At 34.8% G+C, this 22,670-nt stretch overlaps 1 protein-coding gene across 21 annotated transcripts in view; it reads right to left on the bottom strand.

Moving 5' to 3' along the window:
• Nucleotides 1–22,670, bottom strand: part of LOC117342976 (inositol 1,4,5-trisphosphate receptor type 2-like) — a 141,615-nt gene that overhangs the window by 105,885 nt on the left and 13,060 nt on the right. For all 21 annotated transcript variants that reach the window (XM_033905290.1, XM_033905287.1, XM_033905289.1 and 18 more), the window contains exons 2-10: nt 8,961–9,031; nt 8,250–8,374; nt 7,624–7,710; nt 4,530–4,607; nt 4,085–4,165; nt 3,150–3,253; nt 1,902–1,989; nt 1,048–1,135; nt 429–536 (exon numbers count right to left, since the gene is read on the bottom strand). In XM_033905290.1, coding sequence (XP_033761181.1) covers nt 429–536; nt 1,048–1,135; nt 1,902–1,989; nt 3,150–3,253; nt 4,085–4,165; nt 4,530–4,607; nt 7,624–7,710; nt 8,250–8,374; nt 8,961–9,031 — 830 coding nt within the window. The remainder of the gene's footprint in view (nt 1–428; nt 537–1,047; nt 1,136–1,901; nt 1,990–3,149; nt 3,254–4,084; nt 4,166–4,529; nt 4,608–7,623; nt 7,711–8,249; nt 8,375–8,960; nt 9,032–22,670) is intronic.

Below are 22,670 nucleotides of genomic sequence, written 5' to 3'. Positions count from 1 at the left end.
CTATGTTGTTCCATTTTATAATTCCATTTTTACATGTTTATATATATTAATATAGGAGTGGGCAGGTGGCACAGTGGTAACATGCTTGCCTTTCACCTAGGTGGCTAGGGTTTGATTCCCTGATCGGAAGTGAAAAGGTATGGGGTCATCTGCCCGACCACATGGGTTTTCCCCGGGTACTCCGGTTTCCTCCCACAGAAAGACCCCTAGTGCCCTTTCATCAAGGCCAACAAGAATGATCAATATGAATTGATATAACTTGATATAACTTGTTTTCGAACTTGTTGTTTACATTTATTTACATAATCAAAGCTAGGACACACACATAAATGTAACTGACATATACTAATACTCTTACAGTTAGAAGATTTAGAAAGTGAAATTTGACATTTTCTTTTCAAAATTTTCTGATTTTTTTTTTCACTCACCACTGATAGGGCCATCTTGTAACTCGATCTGCCAGTAAGTAACGGCTGACGTACTCGGAAACAACGTCTTCGGGTTTGTCTGATCCATGGGACGCATTCGTAAATGAACTGAAAGATACATAGTCACTCCAAACTAGCAAGAAACAACTACTGGACAGTTCATTGTTTTACCAACAGAAACATACGCTTCATATCACTTTAATAAAATGACCTACTAAAGATGCAACAATTAGCCTTGGACATTACTCCCTAGTGGTGCCAATGGGTTGTCTCCATGTTGTCTAATGTGACATGGATATTCAAAGAAACAGAATCGAAGTTCAGGTTTAATTTTCCCAAATTATTATTAGCAATAAAAACAGGTGTCAGTGTCTTCTTCCCCCCCCCCCCCCCCCCCCCCCCCCCCCCCCCCCCCCCCCCCCCCCCCCCCCCCAAGTCATTTTATTTTCTTATCATTTTCAGTTTGGACAAAACATATTTCCTCATTTTTATCAAAAACTTAATTAAACTGGTGTATTAAGGAATTTAGGAAATACTTCCTTGTTATGCCAAAAACAATGAATGTCTGGCTAATCAATGTAAAGCTCATAACCTTTAAAATTATTTAATAAATACCCACCATCTTCCAGTAGTGGCTGGTCAAATAAGCCTTCGGCCACCAGGTATGCCTCCATTTCTTTGTGATAAAATCTGATAACATCTCCCACCTATAAAACAGTGAATTACCTTAACTGATTTGATTTCTCAAGGATAAACGCTGAGATTAGCTATACAAAATGTAACATATATACATGTACATTATAAACATTTCATATCAAATTTTATGAAGTGTAAAGCGATTTTAGTCTTGACATTGTTTATGCAAAATTTCCTTGTGTTCCATTCATGATCAAATAAACCAAACTTAATAAAAGGTAAATCTGTAAATAGCCACTACCTAGATTATTCAAATTTTTGGATTATTTAATTTTTATAACCAAAAGAAAGAAAGCATTTGTTACTTTTGTCAAATTTTAATAATATTCATCTTAGTTGTTAAATGAGAATTGTTTGTTTGTTTTTGTTTAACGTCCTATTAACAGCCAGGGTCATTTAAGGACGTGCCAGGTTTGGAGGTGGAGGAAAACCGGAGTACCCGGAGAAAAACCACCAACCAACAGTCAGTACCTGGCAACTGCCCCACGTAGGTTTCGAACTCGCAACCCAGAGGTGGAAGGCTAGCGTTAAAGTGTCGGGACACCTTAACCACTCGGCCACCGCAGCCCCTCGTTAAATGAGAAACTATCCATAGGTTCCACAAGTAGACACCCCAAAATTCATTGCAAAAAACAAAAAAAATAATTTCAAATTGAGTTTAAACTTAAGCATTTCTTCATTTTAATAGGAGCTCAAAACAGATCAAACTTTTTTATGTTTTAGAGAGTAGTAAAACCTTAAGAACAGGCTGTGTTGCAGTGAAATTGACAACCTTACCTTGACTTTATTTTCGTCATCAGAACCAGGTTTGTGTTTGCGGTATATAGTGAAGCCACTCTGCTGTACTGACAGATTAAGTTCATGGCTGGAAACAGAAAAAAAAAACATGAATAGTTCAATAGTGCATTGGATATGAATAGAACAAGCTGTTCTAACCGACCCCTATTCCACCCAGAGCTTCAAATCGGGTACAATAAATCCCCACAGATCAACAGAGAGGTTAGGAAAACAGGGAATTTCTAAAAATAGTAATTGCAACCTTGAACTTGACTCGACAACCGTAAATCTTGCACATGTCCATGATATTATGGTCCTTTATATTTTTTTGTGAGTTTTATCAAAATCATTCAAGAAATAAAGTTGCTAGAGCTCCAACATGGATATTTCTGAATTGGAAAGGTGACCTTGAAATTGACCAAACAACCCTGAAACTCGCACTTCTCCCAAGATATTATGGTCGTTTATATTTTTTGAGAAGTTTGATCAAAATCATTCAAGAAATGAAGCTACTACAGTGCTTTAAACATTGGTGTTACATATGTACATAATGAATGGAGAGGATTTGGTTTGGTTTATTTTAATTAACGCCCTATTAACAGCTATAGGTCATTTAAGGATGGCCTCCCGTGCGTGCGACATGCATGTGTGTGGTGAGTGCGTATGTGTGCTTTGGGAGGCTGCGGTATGTTCGTGTTAAGTCTCCTTGTGATAGGCTGGAATTTTTGCCGATTTATAGTGCTACCTCACTGAAGCATACTGCCGAAGACAACCAGCAGCACACCCCACCCAGTCACATTATAATGACAACGGACGAACCAGTCGTCCCACTCCTACTATGCTGAGCGCAAAGCAGGAGCAGCAACTACCATTTTTAAAGACTCTGGTATGTCTCGGCTAGGGGACAGAACCCAAAGTCTTCCTCAAAGCGGCGAACGCTCAACTAAAGGCCAAAAATTGAGGCATTGCCAAGGGAGACATTAGGAAGAAGAAAGTTTTTCAGAAAGAAGAGAAAAGATAAGATCCCAAATTTAGTCGCCTCTTACGATCATGGAATGGGGGCAGTTGGTACAATTCTTACGCCCTACCTGCAGGGCAGGAATGGAGAGGAACCACCTCCCTGACTTATACCTAAAATTAACAGGATCGGACTTGTGAATTTCTAATTTTTATAAAACGGTATATGTATAGGTCATAAGTCACGAGTCTAGTTGCTAATTGATAAGCATTCCCTGATATGTCACTCACCACTTAGCGTAGACAGAGTTGATACCAACAGTACCCTTGCTGACATGGAGGTAGGAACTCGGGGATTTGACACTCTCCATCACTATCTGATCATCAACTTGCACCTGGAATAATCATAAAACATTTATTGGTATTTAAAAATAATTAATTCAGAAATCAATCCCCTGGGACAACAGATATCAGTTATCTAGAGTAAAACATGTGGAACACTGCAGAAAACCAATATTTTAATGATACTTCGTCCCCAGGGACACGTGACATTAGTTATAAACAGACTGTAAAGCATGTGGAATATCAACCTCAGGGGACATGAGAAATTAATTCTCTACATTAATCCATACTGATAGCCAAACCCAGAGAGACACTTGATAAAAAGTTATCTTAGTAATCCGTAATGTCACCCAATATTGGGGGTGGAGATGGCCGATCTGGGGCAGAGCTATATATAGACAACAGTCATATCTCTTACACACAAACTAGTTTGTATAATCGTGAAATACTGGTGAGCTGAACGGCTTAAATAAATAATGTGTTTTTTAAGAAAAAGAACTAAATTCTTTTTCTCAGAATTCATTTGAGAATAATTAATGAAAAATAAATAAAGCTTTTGTACAATGAAAATTCAAATCAGATGCAAGATAAAAAAAATATGCAGTGGAATAAAAAGGTAATAATTAAATAGATATTAAAACTGTCCCCATTTTTTTCTATTTAGATAACTATCATAAACCTTTATTTGATATTAATTAAATATCAAGTTTTACAAAAGAATATTAATAAAAATATGATTTGCCAAATTAATTACATTTTCTTTCTGAAATGAACAGATCTTCAGTAAGTAAGGTAGAAAATTCTGTTGTCAAATAGATTTTGCAATTTTGTGAAATTATGGCCCAGTGTAGTCCTATACCATACATATTTCCATGGATACATACCACATCTCCTTCGGCCTTGACCTTGTAACGTGGCATGATCTTAAACTGGGAATGCTTGGCATTATGATCAAGTAACTCCACCTGGGAAAGATAAAAGGTTTGGTAAAATAAAACAGTGAATCATGGTAGAGATCATATAAATGAAAAAAAAATAACTGGTACATTATCTTCAGTTACGCCTCAGGAAAATCTCATCAAAACTGAAAATCGTCAAAACATTAGCGGTATCATTTCATACATTTTGAAACTTATAAATGAATTACTCTCTAAATTGTACAAATAGCTAGATTTTGAAAATTTAAGACATTCACACTGAGTTTTAAAAGGTAAATTTTGTTAACCGATATTAGTTTTGTCAACATATCATAAGCCATCATTTTTGTAACCATTCCTTTTTTTGGATAGAACCCTGCCACGATTTGCTATCGGCTACGTATCTACATACCGCCATGTTGTTACTTTCCGTTTCCGATGTTTTCGTTGTGCTGACATGGATGTATTTCTGGGAGAAACTATTTTTTAACTGAAAAAGGAAAAAAAATTGACATAAGTCTATAATTTATATTCCTGAACCTGTAAAGCAAATATTCCATTTCCTTTGACAATATAAAAATTTGTGTGATAGATGCTTCGTTATATGAGGGTTATGTTTTTACTGCCCCAATTCCTATTTTGAGGACGTTGCATCACCTGGATTTGACCTAGATTTGAATGACAGGAGTCATCATGAACAATGAAGCAGAAGCTTACTCTTCTGAAACACCTGGTCTTATTATTCTAGCAGATTTTTAAAGGGTCTCTATGTGAATCTATATTTCTACATATTTACCCTCGTTTTTGTTTTATGAATTCTATTTTATGGTCTGGGATTTCCTTAACCCTTTAGAATTTTTAGGGAGAATTTTGAAAAGTTTTACAACCATTTAATTTGTCTTAAATAAGCACCTGCAAAGTTATTTAACTAACTGTACATAGTATTTGAACATATATATATGTATATACACCATAGCCAGAAGAATTAACGTCTGTCCGTTAACTTGTTTATACCAAGCTATAAGCTAGTACTTAGTATGATCTCCTATATCTATACGTTGTGTATTGACCCTGCTTTCACTGTGAAACCAATAAACCATTGTGTCAATACACGGCTGATATAGTCTGATAACTCGTAACAATACACCATTACCTAGCCATTAACAAACAAACACCTGGAATTACCTAAAGCCATTGTTATTCTGGGGCAGTGACAAAATTGTTCACTGATCATCTACCTACTTCATGGTTCATATACTGTTTTACAAAGCTAAGGTCAGATATGATTTTAAAGTCAACATAAACTTTGGATACTCTACTGATATTTTTTTTAAAGTTCAAATAACAATTCAAATGCAACCTAATATACTCAAATTAGCTTGGTGACCAGTTATAAGTTTAAATTCATAAGACAAATTATATAACTGTCTGGCACAACATTCCTGAACTTAAAAAATCTTCCATAGGAAAGCGTTATTGGATGAATGGGGAAAATCTTAGTCAATGATCTTTCTTCAATTTTCGGGGCCTGGTGATCAATGACTAAATGCTATATGTTGTACAGTACAAACATGAAGTGTATAAAATTATGATACATATATTATATTAATTCTGTAACTAACATTTTTTTTGCTAGTGTCTCACACCGGGGTGTCATAAGTACCATTTCATGATTGATGTTCTTGGATGGGTACTAAATCTTAGATTTGAATCCCTAGTATTTGTTTTGTTCAGTGCTTTTTCTGAGGGGTTTTGGGGGCCGTTAATGGGCCCCATTCCCAATTGAAATTATTTCATATTTGAGCTAAATTCCTAAAATTTGCAGTTAACTCCTGAAAAATTCTTTCCCAATTCATCAATTTTCTTCCCAAAATGAGACAAAAGGCCCTTTCCCAAACCAGTGAGAAAAAGCCCTGATGTTATAAATGTAGATTTATAAAAAAAAAAACTCAAAATATAAGCCAATACCTATTTACATTTGACAAATTTCAATTACATGTGCCAGTGCATGCACACAAACAACTATGAAATTAGTCTATAAAATTTTGTTAACTATGAATACAAGTTTAACTCCCACTCAACTTAAATCCCAATTTTTAATCGTTTTCAAAAAATGAAAAAAAAAAAAATATTCAATTCAATTCAATCATTGTGTTTATCGGTAATATTTGATCCTACAACAGATTTATACAAATAAACAGTTATTAAACTGTATAAAGATTTTGTTTAACTACTACCGGTATATGACATGAACATTGTGTAGCTTTCTGTATACGACTATGAAAGAGATCTAGTGTAGTATCGTAACACATGCCTATTAAGCACTACAAGATTTTTTCTTTAACAGTAAATATCCCATTGTCCTATTGAAGCTTCAAACATACTAAAGCCAGTCACACATAGTTTACAGATGATGAAACAAATACTACAGCTATACATTTTCAGCATAAAGGGCAATCTACACAGGTAACCTTGAAAAGTCTACACCAAAACTATGGACTACCTGGTTCCTGAATGTTGTACAGATTGATAACAAGTCCACGACAAACTCCAGGCCCCATCAATTAAACAATTCTGTGTGGTGTCTGTGTTTATTTTAGTTGAACTGACTACGTATTTCCAATATGATAGAGTATTATTACATACTGACGTTAGATTCAATAAGACCTTTCACGTCACTGTTTGTATATGTGTATATCTCGTCTATTTCTAAGGCGATACAGGACATGATTTCATGAATTGTTTGTTATATTCAATAAGATCTTTTAAATGACAGTTTAACGTGTGTTAACAGGGTTTTATCGAAGGAAAACCCTTTTCCAACAGTTATTATCTTCAGGCCAAAGTTTATTCAGTGACAAGTCACCAAAACAGACTGCTTTTGAATATTGCCTCGTCATTCTACTTTAATGTGACATTGGAAAAAAACAATAAATAGTGAAATTCATACAAATTTCAGTTTTCAGATATACCAAGAAAGCACAGATGAGGAATTTGTGGGTGAAAGATAAAAATATAGGTCAAAGTGACCTAGATTTGATACATGACACATGATGTACAATGATCACCAAGGTGAACCAATGCCCCAAGTATGAAGTTTGTGACAAGTAGAGTATATCTGATATATTTGTATGTATTTTTATTGTATACTGACTTGAATATTAAAGTGGGTACAAGAATTTTTAATGAAACCCTTTAAAGAAATCTTGTAAACCTGCCGTAAGTTGACATGTGCTAATAAGCTTAAGCTGTAAACTACATGATTTTTGTTTTCATAGCTTCCAAAAATTGCAAAAAATGTTTGTTTGTTGCGTCATTAATATTTAAATGCCCTCAACCATGTTAGTTTATATAGACCTATAAATAACAAATACTCAATGCAATAATTATTTCTTTTGTAGGCCAAAGAATAGAAGAGATCATTACTGCTATATATAATCTAAAAGTATACAGATTTTAAATGTAAATTAAAAGTCTGATGTCACATATGTGACTCTACAATTCACCTGCACCACTTGTCCATAGACCACCTTCTTCCCCTGTTGTCTTTTCTGTTCAAGATTGTTGTCATCGTTTTCTGCTTGTGCTGCAAGCTACAAATAAAAGTAAAATCAAATTCAATGTAAAAGTTCCTTTATTATGTATTTCCTGCAAACATAACAAATAAAAGTCACAGTATTTTGAAGTCTTGTTTTTGGAATCATTTTGAATTAATATCAACTGGAGTGTATGAACTTAATTTAATTTTCTACAACGTCAGGGCTTTTTCTTACTGGTTTGGGAGGAAGCCTTTTTGACTCATTTTGGGAAGAAAATTGGTGTATTGGGAAAGATTTTTTTTATGAGTAAACTGCAAATTTTAGATAGATGGCTTAAATATGAAATACAATTTGGAATGGGACCCATTAACAGCACCCAAAAGCCCTATACGCATAAACGACGTCTGTGCCCTCTCCTTGACAATGGCTTTTGCCTGCGACACTCAGCCAAAAAAAAAAAAAAAAAGACTATAACAGAGGCCATCCATTCTGAAATTCACCAATTCAAAATGGGCAGTATTTTCCTAATACTTTGTTAATACAGGGTCCCAACTCCCTCACCCCCAGTAATAAGAAATATTTTTGATCAATACCTGTGCTTGCGTTGTATTTGTCCGCAGGGAAAGGTTTTCTGGGTCTTCATTTAATTTACTGCACAACTTTCTGTATTTCTTGTTTAGTTTGTAGCGGTTTGCTACACATATTTCAAATGATATGACTGAAATACAAAAAAAATATTGAATGGATAAAAATACATGTAAATTTATTGATTTTAAAATAATTTTTGATATTGCAATTTTAAGGCAAATACTCCATCCTAATTTATAATTCACAAAACTGTTTCAACAATATGCTGGACAGCAGGCCTAGGCATAACATATAACTGCAGAATATGTTTGGGCATAAAGATCCATGCTCCCAGTTTAAACCTATCAAATCTAAATAGGTTTGATTATTAATATTTGATCTATATTATATAGATCAAATATTAATAATCAAAATTACAAAAATCACTTGTCTGTGGTTGGAAAAAACCCTTTTTTATTTATAAATCAAAATAAAAAAAATAAGTACAGTGTATATAATTTTTTCCAACCACAGACAAGTTATTAATTAATTGAACAGAAATTGTAAGAAAATGATCTGAATCTCAGACATATCAATTTATGAATCAATGTCATGACTGAAATCCTCAGGAATACATGTATCATTAATATTTTATTATGTACGACTTTCTTTAACATATTAGAATTTTTAAGTCAGTGGTGGAACAGTACTATTGGTTCTACTACTAGGATTCTCACCATGTTGGTCTTGTATGTCTGGCCTCACACGGTCCTGCTTACTGCCAACAGCCAGCTGGTTATGTACCGAGCTGTAAGTAAAAACATGGGTTTTAATGTCTTACTTCAAACGTAAATGCATCTATAATATATAAATGATTGTTAGGGATTTATTACAGGATGTCCTAGTCCTAGTCATGGAAACTGGTTTCATATTCATAATCGTGATAAGTACTGATGGGCTGATGATAAAAGGTAATTAAAAATTAATCAATAAATGAAACGCAAAGTTCAAATTAGTCAATAAACTATAAAACCACAGACTTGTATCATACGTCTCTGATAAAACAGATATTTTACAGCTGACTGGCCATGGTTATGCCATGGACTTCGACAACGAAGTCTGTGGTAACACATTAATTAACATACATGTACGGTATTGATGATGAAATTAAATGATACCTAAATACCATATAACGATCGGATGCACCAGGGACATGTACATTTAATACAGGGATTTTCCTACAATTTTTTCAACTGGGTCCAGGGTACATTGAATTGGGAATTTCTAAGCGACAAAATGTGACATTAGGAAAAACAAAAAATAGTGGAATTCATACAAGTTTCAGTTTTTCTTTGATGAATACTGCTTTTATATTATTTTTGAATTCATTTTGTTACCTGTAGCTGGTTTTTTTATTTTTCAAAATTGTCTTAATATAGGTCTTTATATATATAACAAGCTTTATCTTTCAAAACTTACTTCAAAGTTGGGAATTTTTTAGTGGCAAATTGGGAATTTTCACAAGATTTTTTTAGAGGAATGGGTTCTTTTAATGGACCGTTTCTATTGTAGGAAAAGCCCTGTAATATGAATATGTCCCGGGTGTGCAATATATAGCTATAACAGTTCAATAATTGAATGATCGGTTTTTGTGTTGATATATACATTTGTATATAGAATTCACCTCTTGATCTTGTGAACATTATAAATATCTGTGTTATAGAATAAGTATATTGCAGGAATTTGAAAACTGGCAATATGCATTTTCAAATAATTCATTTGATGAACTCAACTAGCAATCTGCATGTAAATCTACTTATCAAATTGCAAAGTTCTGAACGATATATCGACTTCACAGCCTATTTTGAATTTGTCTGACACCAGAATTTTAAAGTACACAAGATGTCAGAAACACATATATAAATATTATTGTTATATATGTGCACTGGTAGTCTTGGTATGTATTCATTTTGCTGATTAGAATCAACTGCATTCCATCAATCAGTGCATTAAGCAGAGATGTTTAACTACTAGACTATAGACTTTTAATAACACCGTATACGTCAACCTATTATTTTACCACAGGCTTCCATAACGGCATCACAGCCCATAGCCCGAGTTTCCTCTAACTCTGACACCATGTCTGGTACATGAAACTCGGGACTAAGCGATGTTCAAATTTCAATTCAATCGAAGATTTCGTTTTATACTAGACCCAACAATGATTTTGTAAACAGCACCACTGACTTATCATTTGAATATAACTATATAATGCATATACGATGTATATTTAATTGTTATCATACTTCCGTAGACGTAGTTTGCCAAGAAATGTAGACCGAAAAAACACGGACTTGGATTGCAATCTGTAAGCTCGTGCCAAAACATAATGGATTCGCTATATCGCGATATGAAGTTCTGAACTGACCAAATAAATAAGCCTCTCGAGTATTATCACTAATTATCAGCGTGCGCAAGTGTTTTACCAGATTGTACATTGGAACCTGAACACAACAGAAGTGTTTTCATCCTAAGGGATCGAATCCTTAAGGTAAGGCTCAGTTCAGCTCCCAGGTCTTCCCGCGAATTTTTGTAAATCGGTATCACGTAGACGCTTGCCAGACGCTGCAGCCGAACACTTATCTCGGGGGAGTATTCGAATTTGATCATACGTCATGACACGAGCTTATAACTTTATAAACATGTTCATTGGTCATTAAATAAAATCTTGTTTAAATTAAATAGATACAATATAGTCTAATATAGAAGTCTGGCAGGATATAGGCTGCTGGTAAATATCACTGTTGACAAAACAGTTTGTCTCTAGACAAAACCAGAGACGTACATGTAACGTTACGTCAGAGACTTGTATATCAGGTATATACGTCTCTGGTTACGTGTATATATATAACATGGTCTAGACGTCCCTGACGAAACTGACACATTAAAATGTCCTTTTTAAATATTCAACTCAAAATAAACTGTGTTAGAAAATTACGTTAGATCTGTATCCTGTTTGAGTACACATGGTAACACCTTCCCTCGCACAAGATAACGTTATATTTTTACATATGATATTTTCAGATCTTGACTATATATTGTGAGGTGGTTGATTCGACGCTCTACACCCTTCGCGGTTGAACTCAGTAAGATGAGTACAGGCCGGTCTGTGCTGTCGTGGTTGTGTCTTTGGTGAAATGTTTAAATTTCATACAAGTATCGATATTGATGTCATGTTGGTAAAGTTTCAGTCATTGTTTTGCATTAGGCCTAACATACAACTTTTCATTTCTAGTGAAAAGACCAGTATTTGTTACACGAAATTTCTCTACTAAATAAGTTATGTTAACGTATGAATGAACATCCGACAATATCAACAATAACCGTATAATATAACCACAGGAGCTTGCATAGAAAATATCACTTTCGATTTTTTTTTGATATGACAGCGGTATGTGTAATGTGTAAGAGGCCCTCTTACACATTACACATACCGCTGTCATATCAAAAAAATCGAAAGTGATATTTTCTATGCAAGCGCCTGTGATATAACATGCCCAGACGAAAAACAAACAGACCGGTCTGTACTGTCATGTCAACGTGGTTGTGTCCTTGAGTAAGACATTTTACTCTAACTACTCTGGATGGCATACGACGGGCCTCCCGTTTTGTTGTTGAGTTAGGTAGTCACCAACTACTACAATGAGACCCCGCCTCAACACGACCCTAGCTGTTCATGGGACGATAAACCCACCAAACACACGAACCACTAATATATGTGATAGCCCTATATTTGGTCCATTCTCACTCTACTCTCAAGAACCACTTCTTGTCGAAAGAATTCACGTATAGCCCCCTAGGGTGCCACTGAATACCGTATACTGATAAATATTTAAAACTGAGACTGTTTCACCACACCACTAATCTAATACCGGTAGTGTGTTTATATATATAACATATATACATTTGGATGTGATCGTTCATGCATTATGTTTATATCACAACGATTTTTCCCGTCGTTGTAATATTTTTGTAGAATATATATAAAATCCAAAGATGTTAAAATACGGTCCAAGATATAGGATTTATTACACTAAACTTTCTAGGAGTCGGCAGGCGATTTACGGAATATCCGAAAATCGACCCGTACAGTCCGAACTCTAGGTTCTAATTCATTATACAAAACCTTACACATAGTATTTAAGCTAGAGTTAATACAAATGATTGACAGGTGGTATTTTAGTACTCAGATGGTCACATTTCAGACAGGTGAGATAATAAGCTTAATTGACCTTTGTCCCAGGCTAGGTGTCATACCTGGCCAGACCAGTTACTTAACTCAATTAACATCAAAAGGTAATTAAATGTACATACATATTGCGCGGTTTAATCCGATAACAATGAGAAAAGGGGAATTATACATATCACTTTCAAAAGACAGACAGCTGGTTGAGATGAAATTAAATAATTTGTAAGTGTAACATTTTTACAAAGAGAAATTAGACGACGAAGAAATCCAAAATTATCGAAAATGTAAAATGTCTAATAATGTTTATATTACAACAAATTTCATAAAATTCACTATGAAATATCCCTCCGGCTCCTGTAAAGTTGCGTCCCGCGACTTGTTTAAAATCTATCTTAGCTGTCCACTACCGTATGTCTAAAGTTCGGCCGGAAGTTAACTGTTCGTTGCTCCAAAGATATGCACGATCGTTGCTGTCGTGAATTGTTATTTTGTGTTTGACCATGATATCCACTAAGCTGATTTTGTAGGCTCAAAATCACCCGTTGTTTCTGTTTGACTTGCTCGTCCTTCTCCGAAATCCTCGATTTTAAATTTGATATCTGTCTACTTGTTTGTTCTTTTTCTTTGGCTGTTATGTGAAGGCTGTTTATTGTCTCGTCCTTGCTCTTCATTATTTTCTTTCTATTATCCAAAGCTTTTTCAAGTTCTTTTATTTGGGACGCGTAATTGTTGATGGTGACACTTTTTAAACGCGTACATTCCTCTTCTAGAATTCTGTTTGTTTCTTCAAGCTTCGCGCACTTTACAGAAATAGTCGAAATTGTTGACTTTGCACGTACAAGTTTTGATTGGAGATTGGTAATCTGATGTGTGATGGAAGATTCTTTCGGAAATTCGTTGTCAAATTCATCGGTAGAAATATAATAAAATGGTAAAACAGAAAGTACTTGTTTCGTGTCTCGGAATTTCCTGAGCCTTTCGGAATCTCGTCGCCGTTTAGAGGAAGATTTGTTCCTTTTCTGATGCGTTACCTGCACCACAGACTCGCTGTCCGAAGATATGCGGACAGGAACAGGACGTCGATACGTTTGCGGACGCTGCCTGGTCCAAGAAAACGATCCTGTAACACAATTTGTGCTGTATTGTCTGCTCCGTGCAAAACACATTCTTGAAAAATGTCCAACATTTCCACAAAGAAAACAGTAACATCCTTTTGCAGGACAGTGCATCAGGTGGTTAGAGTTAAAGTTTCTACCACACCTATAACACGATGTCATCCTGACTTACTGTTATAACGTTATTCTGGAAAGTTCCAAAATATGACGAACACAGTCTTGGTGTAGTTCCAGTTCCGTGTGATTCCGATGATCGGTTTCTTCTCTTGTTTGTGGGAATATCGCTTGGCAGTTGAGGTTCCAGGAATCTTGTACGTAACTTGACTTATACAAATTAATGTGGCAAGTTACTCCGGTTTCTCGCACCAATTTATCACAACGATTTTTCCCGTCGTTGTAATATTTTTGTAGAATATATATAAAATCCAAAGATGTTAAAATACGGTCCAAGATATAGGATTTATTACACTAAACTTTCTAGGAGTCGGCAGGCGATTTACGGAATATCCGAAAATCGACCCGTACAGTCCGAACTCTAGGTTCTAATTCATTTTACAAAACCTTACACATAGTATTTAAGCTAGAGTTAATACAAATGATTGACAGGTGGTATTTTAGTACTCAGATGGTCACATTTCAGACAGGTGAGATAATAAGCTTAATTGACCTTTGTCCCAGGCTAGGTGTCATACCTGGCCAGACCAGTTAATTAACTCAATTAACATCAAAAGGTAATTAAATGTACATACATATTGCGCGGTTTAATCCGATAACAATGAGAAAAGGGGAATTATACATATCACTTTCAAAAGACAGACAGCTGGTTGAGATGAAATTAAATAATTTGTAAGTGTAACATTTTTACAAAGAGAAATTAGACGACGAAGAAATCCAAAATTATCGAAAATGTAAAATGTCTAATAATGTTTATATTACAACAAATTTCATAAAATTCACTATGAAATTTACGTGTACGATATGTTTACAATACAGTCTGGTATAAATCGGTTAAATGTCCTACGTGGAGGTATTCCTGGCAAGTCCCACCAGCAGATATTTACCAGAAAAAATCTAGAACAGATATTTCTAGAAAAAATCTAGAACAGATATTTACCAGAAAAAAATCTAGAACAGATATTTACCAGAAAAAAATCTAGAACAGATATTTCTAGAAAAAATCTAGAACAGATATTTACCAGAAAAAATCTAGAACAGATATTTACCAGAAAAAATCTAATACAGATATTTCTAGAAAAAATCTAGAGCCACACAATTCAGTGAACTCGAAATTTATAAATAAGAAATGATATTAACCTCAATTCTAAATAAAGTATCGTGTGGTTTTACTTTGATCTACTCCAACGCGTGCGTAAATTCTAATGTATCACGCGAGATTGTCTGATATAGATATTTCGTAAGAAAAAAAATGTTAAGAATCCTCCGACTTTGAAGAGCTAAAGACTTCCTTAACACCCGATCGCGAGGTTACGTCACAATATTCTATACATTCACGCGGGGCTGCTACCGTTCTTAAATTACGTTTCATATAGGACAAAAGCCGAGCATAAATAAACAAAAACAGACGAGCAAAACATTTTAAGTGGACAAGGTGCTATCTTTAATGAATATGTATACTGTTTTAAAAATTCCACACATATACACCCATTGTTGCCTGTTTGACTAAATTCTTTATATCTTATTCGAAACTTTTGTGTAATTCATGCATGAATGAAGCATAAGAGACATTAGGCGATAAAATTAATATGCAGTTATATAATTATAAATGTGACCTTCAGCTTATTCATATAGTGTCTATGTGTGTGTGTGTGTGTGTGTGTGGGGGGGGGGGGGGGGGGTATCTTGGATCCCTTTGAAGCATCCCCGTCCATTGTAGACACCAAGTGTATGTCTATATCTTTTTCTGGTAAAGTGGAGTATTTCACTATTTTCTTACTTATTCACTTTTTTTCTCACCAAATCCTTTTTAGATTACCTCGTTCCATTCCTCTGAACATAATTACATACAAAAAAGTCCGGGGTCTAATTTAGGGTGGGGCGGGGCGCTTCACTTTACTATGGCCGGTTCATTTAACCATGCTTCAAAATCCCATGCCACATCGGCATCCTTCCAAAGTATTACGAGTGTCACTTTTAGTCGATAGAAAGACGTCTTCGTTTTTTTTGGTTGCTTAAGATCGGAATCAATCCAAAGTGCATTATATTTTCATGAACACATATATAAGAGTATTGACAGGGAACTGTCTTTCAAATTAATACATTTAACTGGAAAGTAAGATGCTGTAACATTTTAGTTGAGATGAGTTCCCATGGCAACGATTCATTGACTACTTTTCAAGTATATATTTAGTGGCATTGGACTATTATTCCGCTAATAAACATAAGTAAAATAAAAAGTTTCAGGTTCAGAAAAACTACAATTGATATAACATGGTTTTGTGGGGGAAAAAATCTAGGTGATTTTTCCACTCTTTGACGACACGTGTTTCGGTTATCTTGCTCACGTGACCAGGTTCCTAATCCTAGGTGGACCTCATCTGAAGTTCTTGATTGTATATACATGTATATAGTAATTATGTATTTATGAATTACTTGTCTTGTTTATATCTAATCTAATTGTTTAAACGAAAGGAATCTTGTATATTGCGACCGTAACTAGTGTAGTAATAAATGTTTAAAGTATCTCGCACCTGGATATCAGTGTAAGTGTATAATATAATCTATAACTATACAATGGGCCCAGCGCTTTACCGAGAAAAGTCAGACATATACCACCCGAAATCTGTTTTGTTAACAAATAAATCTCTCCTGCGGTTACATTTATATAGATGTACCGAAAGCCCTATAAGTTCATTATGCGTTCATGTTTAAATCATTTCCCACCTGATTATGCTAGACTAATGGTAAATAGACGAGGAAGGCGCTAACGTAGAGTATTATACACGGGATATGTACAGGAATATGTAAATATATGTACCCTGTCGGGTATAACGGTAAGCTGTGACGGGGACGTCAATGTTATAATACATGCATCAGTCATTATTATTCTGTAGCTTTTAAAAAGAAACGATTAAAGAAAATGCAGTTTGAAAACAAACCGAATATATTAAAAATATATTATAAATCCACATTAATATTACACACGGTAATTCCACAATAACTTTACTTTTCATGTGTAAACATCTTCCATCTGGAATTTTTATTTATTTATTTATTTATTTATTCATTTTTTTATTTATCGCCAATAGTACTTTTAGATTAGATGATATCAGCGTATGAAACGAAACTAATTCCAACTGAAAATCGGCAAAGCGAGCACAAACTATGAAAACACTTTACATCTATACAAGGACCGTCGGAATATAACAAGGAAAATAGGACCATGCAGTCCGGAATCGTAAGCGACTTTTCAATACTCGACATAGTAAACTTAGTCAAATCCAGATAATGCCACGTTCTCCATATGAGAGCAGGGCTTTTATATTTGAGCGAGTGACCTATAGTCCAGTTCGCAACATCTCAACACCAGTGTAATGTACGCATCCTATGCAGCACTTGTATTAAGGCGTTATCAACCAAAAATGCTCTTAAACTCTTAAAACGGAACTCTTCTTAATCGGAGTTACATAAATCGTACTGAAGTTTCCTGCCAATTAGAACATGGAATACACACTAAAAACTACGTCACCGATCTCAATGATTTTATCCAATAATTTGTCTATTTGGGACTAGTTGAGACTGGTCGAATGACACAACCCTCACCGTTGCTTGACACATTCCTAAAGCCCGTAGAGTGAAAATTCAACTCGCAAGGTCCGACCCCTACTTACATTGTATTATCAACAATAAGTGATCTAGGGGTCGGACCATGCTGGTTAATTTTTATTTTGGGTCATAGGAACGTGACACGCCCCTTTGAATACCCACATACAGATAGCATTTGTAACTTAATTTTCCCGATAACTATCGCATCAAAACAACACTATCCCAATGCACTGCTTCCATAATTTCGGGGAAATCGGAATCGGAAATCGGAATCGGAAATCGGAATCGATGAACACATCTGGAAAGGTCGATACTGATAGACGTAACTCTCCATCCAAATCTACATGGACTAGACATTTAACTTACTAAACACAGATAGTTGTATGTACGTTAATTCTTTTCAAAATCATTTACCATTTTGCATGCAGTTGATATAGTTCTTGTGAGGTATATATAAGTTAAACTACGAAAGCCTGTTTGTAAGAAAATTCATGCTCAGTAGGTAAGGAACTTTAATTTAATTTACTGGAATACCATTCTAAAGCAGTTGAAGTATACTATGTAGGTTTTTAATTCGCAAACAAAGACACTATCAAAAGGTGCGTTAATTGCAGAGAAATGTCATGAAATGGTTAAAAGTTTTTTCCCAAATTTGGGTTTAGTCCATGTCAGTCAGTCGAAAATATGAGACTACCTTTACAATTTCCAGTTTTTTTTATCAACACTCGGAATTGGATTTTGGCGGAAAGGCCACAACTATCCGATTCCATTCACATCATAGCGGTATTTAAGTGTTTTTTAGCAAGTACTGAATAAACGGAATATCAATTTCAAACGTGAAAAAATAACCGTGACTAATTTGACAGTAACATAAAAGTTCCATTCTTAATATAACTAATTGTGCATTTGAATTAAATGTTTGAGGTCTGGTATTTCAACAACTTCATTGAAATATATCTAGGTCTTTTACTACCGTGGAAAGAAACCCTACACGATTGTCAATATAGCTATTTTGCTAAGACAACATGTAAACAAATACATGTATATAATAGTGGCATTACAGATGCAATATTTAAAGAAATTAGTATGACTCGAGATTCTAATTTCCTTGTATACCACATTACATATGATATTCCCCTTGTTTCAAACTTTGTCTGCGAGTGTTAAACTAGGTCATCAAAAAGCTTTGATTTAGTGTTATGTGGGGAACTCTCTGGTTGTGTTTGGTCGACAAGGTTTTGAGTCGTACTTATTTATTTCACCTGTATGGTATACCTCATGTGACAATTCCTTGACCTGATTTTTGAAAACACAGTGCTCATTTTTCTACTGTCACGTCTCTTTAAACATTCAGTAAATGTTGTGGTACATAGCAACGCCCGAGAAATGTTGACAGCACAACCAGACCTGTACGTATGGTTTACGTTTTCGCCGCCATTTTTGTATTTCAACTTTTTAAATTACCAAAATTGCTGCAATGTACAAGCATTTTTAATTGATTGATTAAAGTCTGTGTTGGTTGCTGCTGTTTCTATTGAAATTAGAAGGTAACATCTGTTGTACATTTCAAACATTTCTTGATAACTTTCACGTTCAAATACGATATCACATTGAAATGTCAAAGAAAAATTGATATCTAGACTTCAATGTCTTTACAACGGTCGAGTAATATGTTTTTAAATTTGAAGTCTGTTTTGTCTCTGTATGTCTTTTTACCTAATCAAACATTCTATTACAATATCTTTAATCATTTCACACAAAAAAAAAAAAAAAAAAAAAATGATATTAGATTTCTAATTTTTTTTTTTTGCTTTCTGTGACATAATATAGAGCATAACCGTCTGTGTTATCATAAAGTGTAGACGAGTATATTGTGTTAAGTGTTCGTAAGGTATTATGTAAAGAACAAGTTTTAGAATAAAATTGAATTGAAAAATGTTAACTAAATTACAAAAACTGATATAGTCGCTGAGTCGGTCTAAGGCCATCCGTTGGGAACCTTTGTGCCTCTATTTGCTGGAGAACACTTTGAAATAATCCTATGTACGACATCGTGATCACCTTTGAACCGAACTTTTGATTGACTGTAGGCGATGGGTCGATACTATTTGAGATATAAACGATATCTCACCAGCGTTCTATCTATTTTTGTAAGATATTTCTCTTTGACAAACAGTCTTGTGTTATTCCCGGGCACCACACGACACCATTTGATCAATTTCCTACGCTCGTAATTAAATTCCTGGTGTGTGTGTTTGTTCATGGTCGTGTGCCTCGCAACAACAGTCCACGGAAAATGACGCCATTAAAAGTAGTGTTATCTCACTGAAATATCATAGCCTGAACATGATATCTTGGAATTTCTTCTGGTCAAATGATACGCCATACAACTCCCTTATCAAACCTTTAAGTAAGTTTTTCCCCAAAGGATAAAAACCTATAGCCTTCCTCACTTTGACGAACTCCCAGCTCTGGAGACAGGCTTGTGCTTACCGAGTCGTAAGTTAGAGTCTGAGGAGAGACGTCATAATTTTTTGAGGCGACTTACGTGGAGTGACCTGCAGAATCAGGATTGCTGCTTAGTACGTACTAAAATGGCTTGAGCTATTATCACGTGTAATTTTAAAATCTTTTCATTTTCTATCTTTTAGCAAATTACTTGTATTTCACAGTTTATCCATAGTTTAACAGCTATGTACAAAGTAGTCGTGTATACTATTGATAAACAGTAAAGTATTTATCAAATAAATGATAAAATCAATAAATAAATAAAACATCAAAGGTGGTTTGTCTGTTGTCGATTATCACAGAGCACACAAAGAAGTAATATCAACAGGGCCCAGAGTTTTAGACGGGTATTGTGTCCACGGAGGTCAATTTAAATCCGATTGGCACCACATACTTGAAACCGGTTAAGTAGAGAAGATCGTGAAACTATCAAGCTTATATAGGTATGCAGTATATCAAATGGTACATAGGTCTGGACTAAGTGGTTCAAACGCTTGAGAGGGACAGAATTTTAATGCTTTTATTAAATATTGTTTATAATAACAAGCTTAACCTTGTACCAACATTCAATTTCTAGTTCACAAAGGTTTTTATTTCTTAATTTCATATTTGTGTTTAAACATAACCCAACCAAGGTTTAAGGTGGTAATTTGAAGATAACTAAATATATAAAACTAGGGTCTAAAGACAAGGAGTATAGGTCTCTCGATATACATTTGTAACTGATGTAATGTAATGGTAGGCAGTACATCAACGGGGGCTCTCTCAATATACAATTGTTACTGATGTACTTTAATGGTGGGCAGTATACCAACGGGGGTTCTCTCAATATACATATAGCTGATGCTCTTCAATGGCGGGCAGTACATCAACGGGGGTTCTCTCAATATACATACAGCTGATGCTCTTCAATGGCGGGCAGTACATCAACGGGGGTTCTCTCAATATACATATAGCTGATGCTACTTCAATAGGCGGGCAGTACATCAACAGGGGGTTCTCTCAATATACATATAGCTGATGCTCTTCAATGGCGGGCAGTACATCAACGGGGGTTCTCTCAATATACATATAACTGATGCTCTTCAATGGCGGGCAGTACATCAACGGGGTTCTCTCAATATACATATAGCTGATGCTCTTCAATGGCGGGCAGTACAACAACGGGGGTTCTCTCAATATACATATAACTGATGCTCTTCAATGCGGGCAGTACATCAACGGGGGTTCTCTCAATATACATTTGTAACTGATGTATTTCAATGGCGGGCAGAACATCAACGGGGGCTCTCTCGATATACATTTGTAACTGATGTACTTTAATGGTGGGTAGTACATCAACGGGGGCTCTCTCAATATACATATAACTGATGCTCTTCAATGGCGGACTTCTTAACGGGGGTTCTCTCCATTACCATATTCTGCGACATCAATATTGCAATATGCTAGTCACATTATTTTTCGATGATTTTCAAAGATAAGTAATTATATAAGCAACCAGGATTATGCGAAAGTCTGAAATATTGTAGAAGTCCGCAATGCCAAACACAACTTGATAGTCGATTGTTATTCCTGCTTTAGTAAACAATATCACACTTGGGCATGTCGAGAAACATTGATTTCGTCTAACCCATTTACACTGAAAATATTCGCGATGATGGAGGACACTTCCGTGAAGTCTTGCCACCTCAAACAGCTATCTCGACAGAATTGTCTTACAGCCCATCGATCTTTGTACACAGACTAAACATGGTCACTCGTTCAGCGAGAAAATTATCTAGTTTTGATGCGACGTCGGGCAGAGAACGCAGACGCATTGGGAAATTTTATTACCATTCTGTTGCAAATGTGAAACAGGTTTTAAAGAATTTATGCATTACTTTAATTTTAACTCCAGAACGAATCTATCTGTATGTAAGATTTTTCTTTCCAGATTGTTGTGATATCAGTTTTAACTGCACTCGGATTTTAATTGCAAATTAAAAAGAGCTTAAATACGAACGCAGTATAATAAAACCTAACTGAAAACTCATTAAGAAACTACGGAGAAAACAACAATAGGTTTAATTAATACTATTTTATATTATCGCTGGATTGAAAATATTTATTCTTAAACAGAACGTTTTGTTTATTCAAACAAATACATGTACATGATATATGGTTAAAAACGAGTGTCGTGATTCTTAACGTGAGTCATGATAATAAACGAAAGATGTGATTATAAATTAAGACATTATTATAAGCGTAGGTCATGATAACAAACGACATATATGATTATAAACGATGACCAATATTTTCAAGGTAGGTCATGATAATAAACGAAAGATGTGATTATAAACGAAGACCAATATTATAAACGTAGGTCATGATTATAAATGAAAGATGTGATTATAAACGAAGAAATTATTATAAACGTAGGTCATGATGACATTCGAAAGATGTGATAATAAGTGAATACCATTATTATAAACGTATGTTATTATAATATGCGAAATATGTGATTATAAACGAGGACCATTATCATAAACGTAGCTCATGATGACTAACGAAAGATGTGATTGTAAACGTGGACCAATATTATAAAAGTAGGTCATGATAATAAGCGAAATATGTGATTATAAACGAAGACATTATTATAAACAGTAGGTCATGATGACCATCGAAAGATTTTATCATAAACATGGACCATTATTATAAACAACAGCTACGATTATAAATGATAGTAATCATTCTTAACGGAGACATGATTCTTGATTATTATTCTAAACAAGGGACACGATTCTCTACGTTGA

The sequence above is a fragment of the Pecten maximus genome, chromosome 14 (assembly GCF_902652985.1).
Source record: "Pecten maximus chromosome 14, xPecMax1.1, whole genome shotgun sequence".
Lineage (NCBI taxonomy): Eukaryota > Metazoa > Mollusca > Bivalvia > Pectinida > Pectinidae > Pecten > Pecten maximus.
Note: the sequence above shows the minus strand (reverse complement) of the source record. Positions and strands in the feature narration are given on the sequence as shown.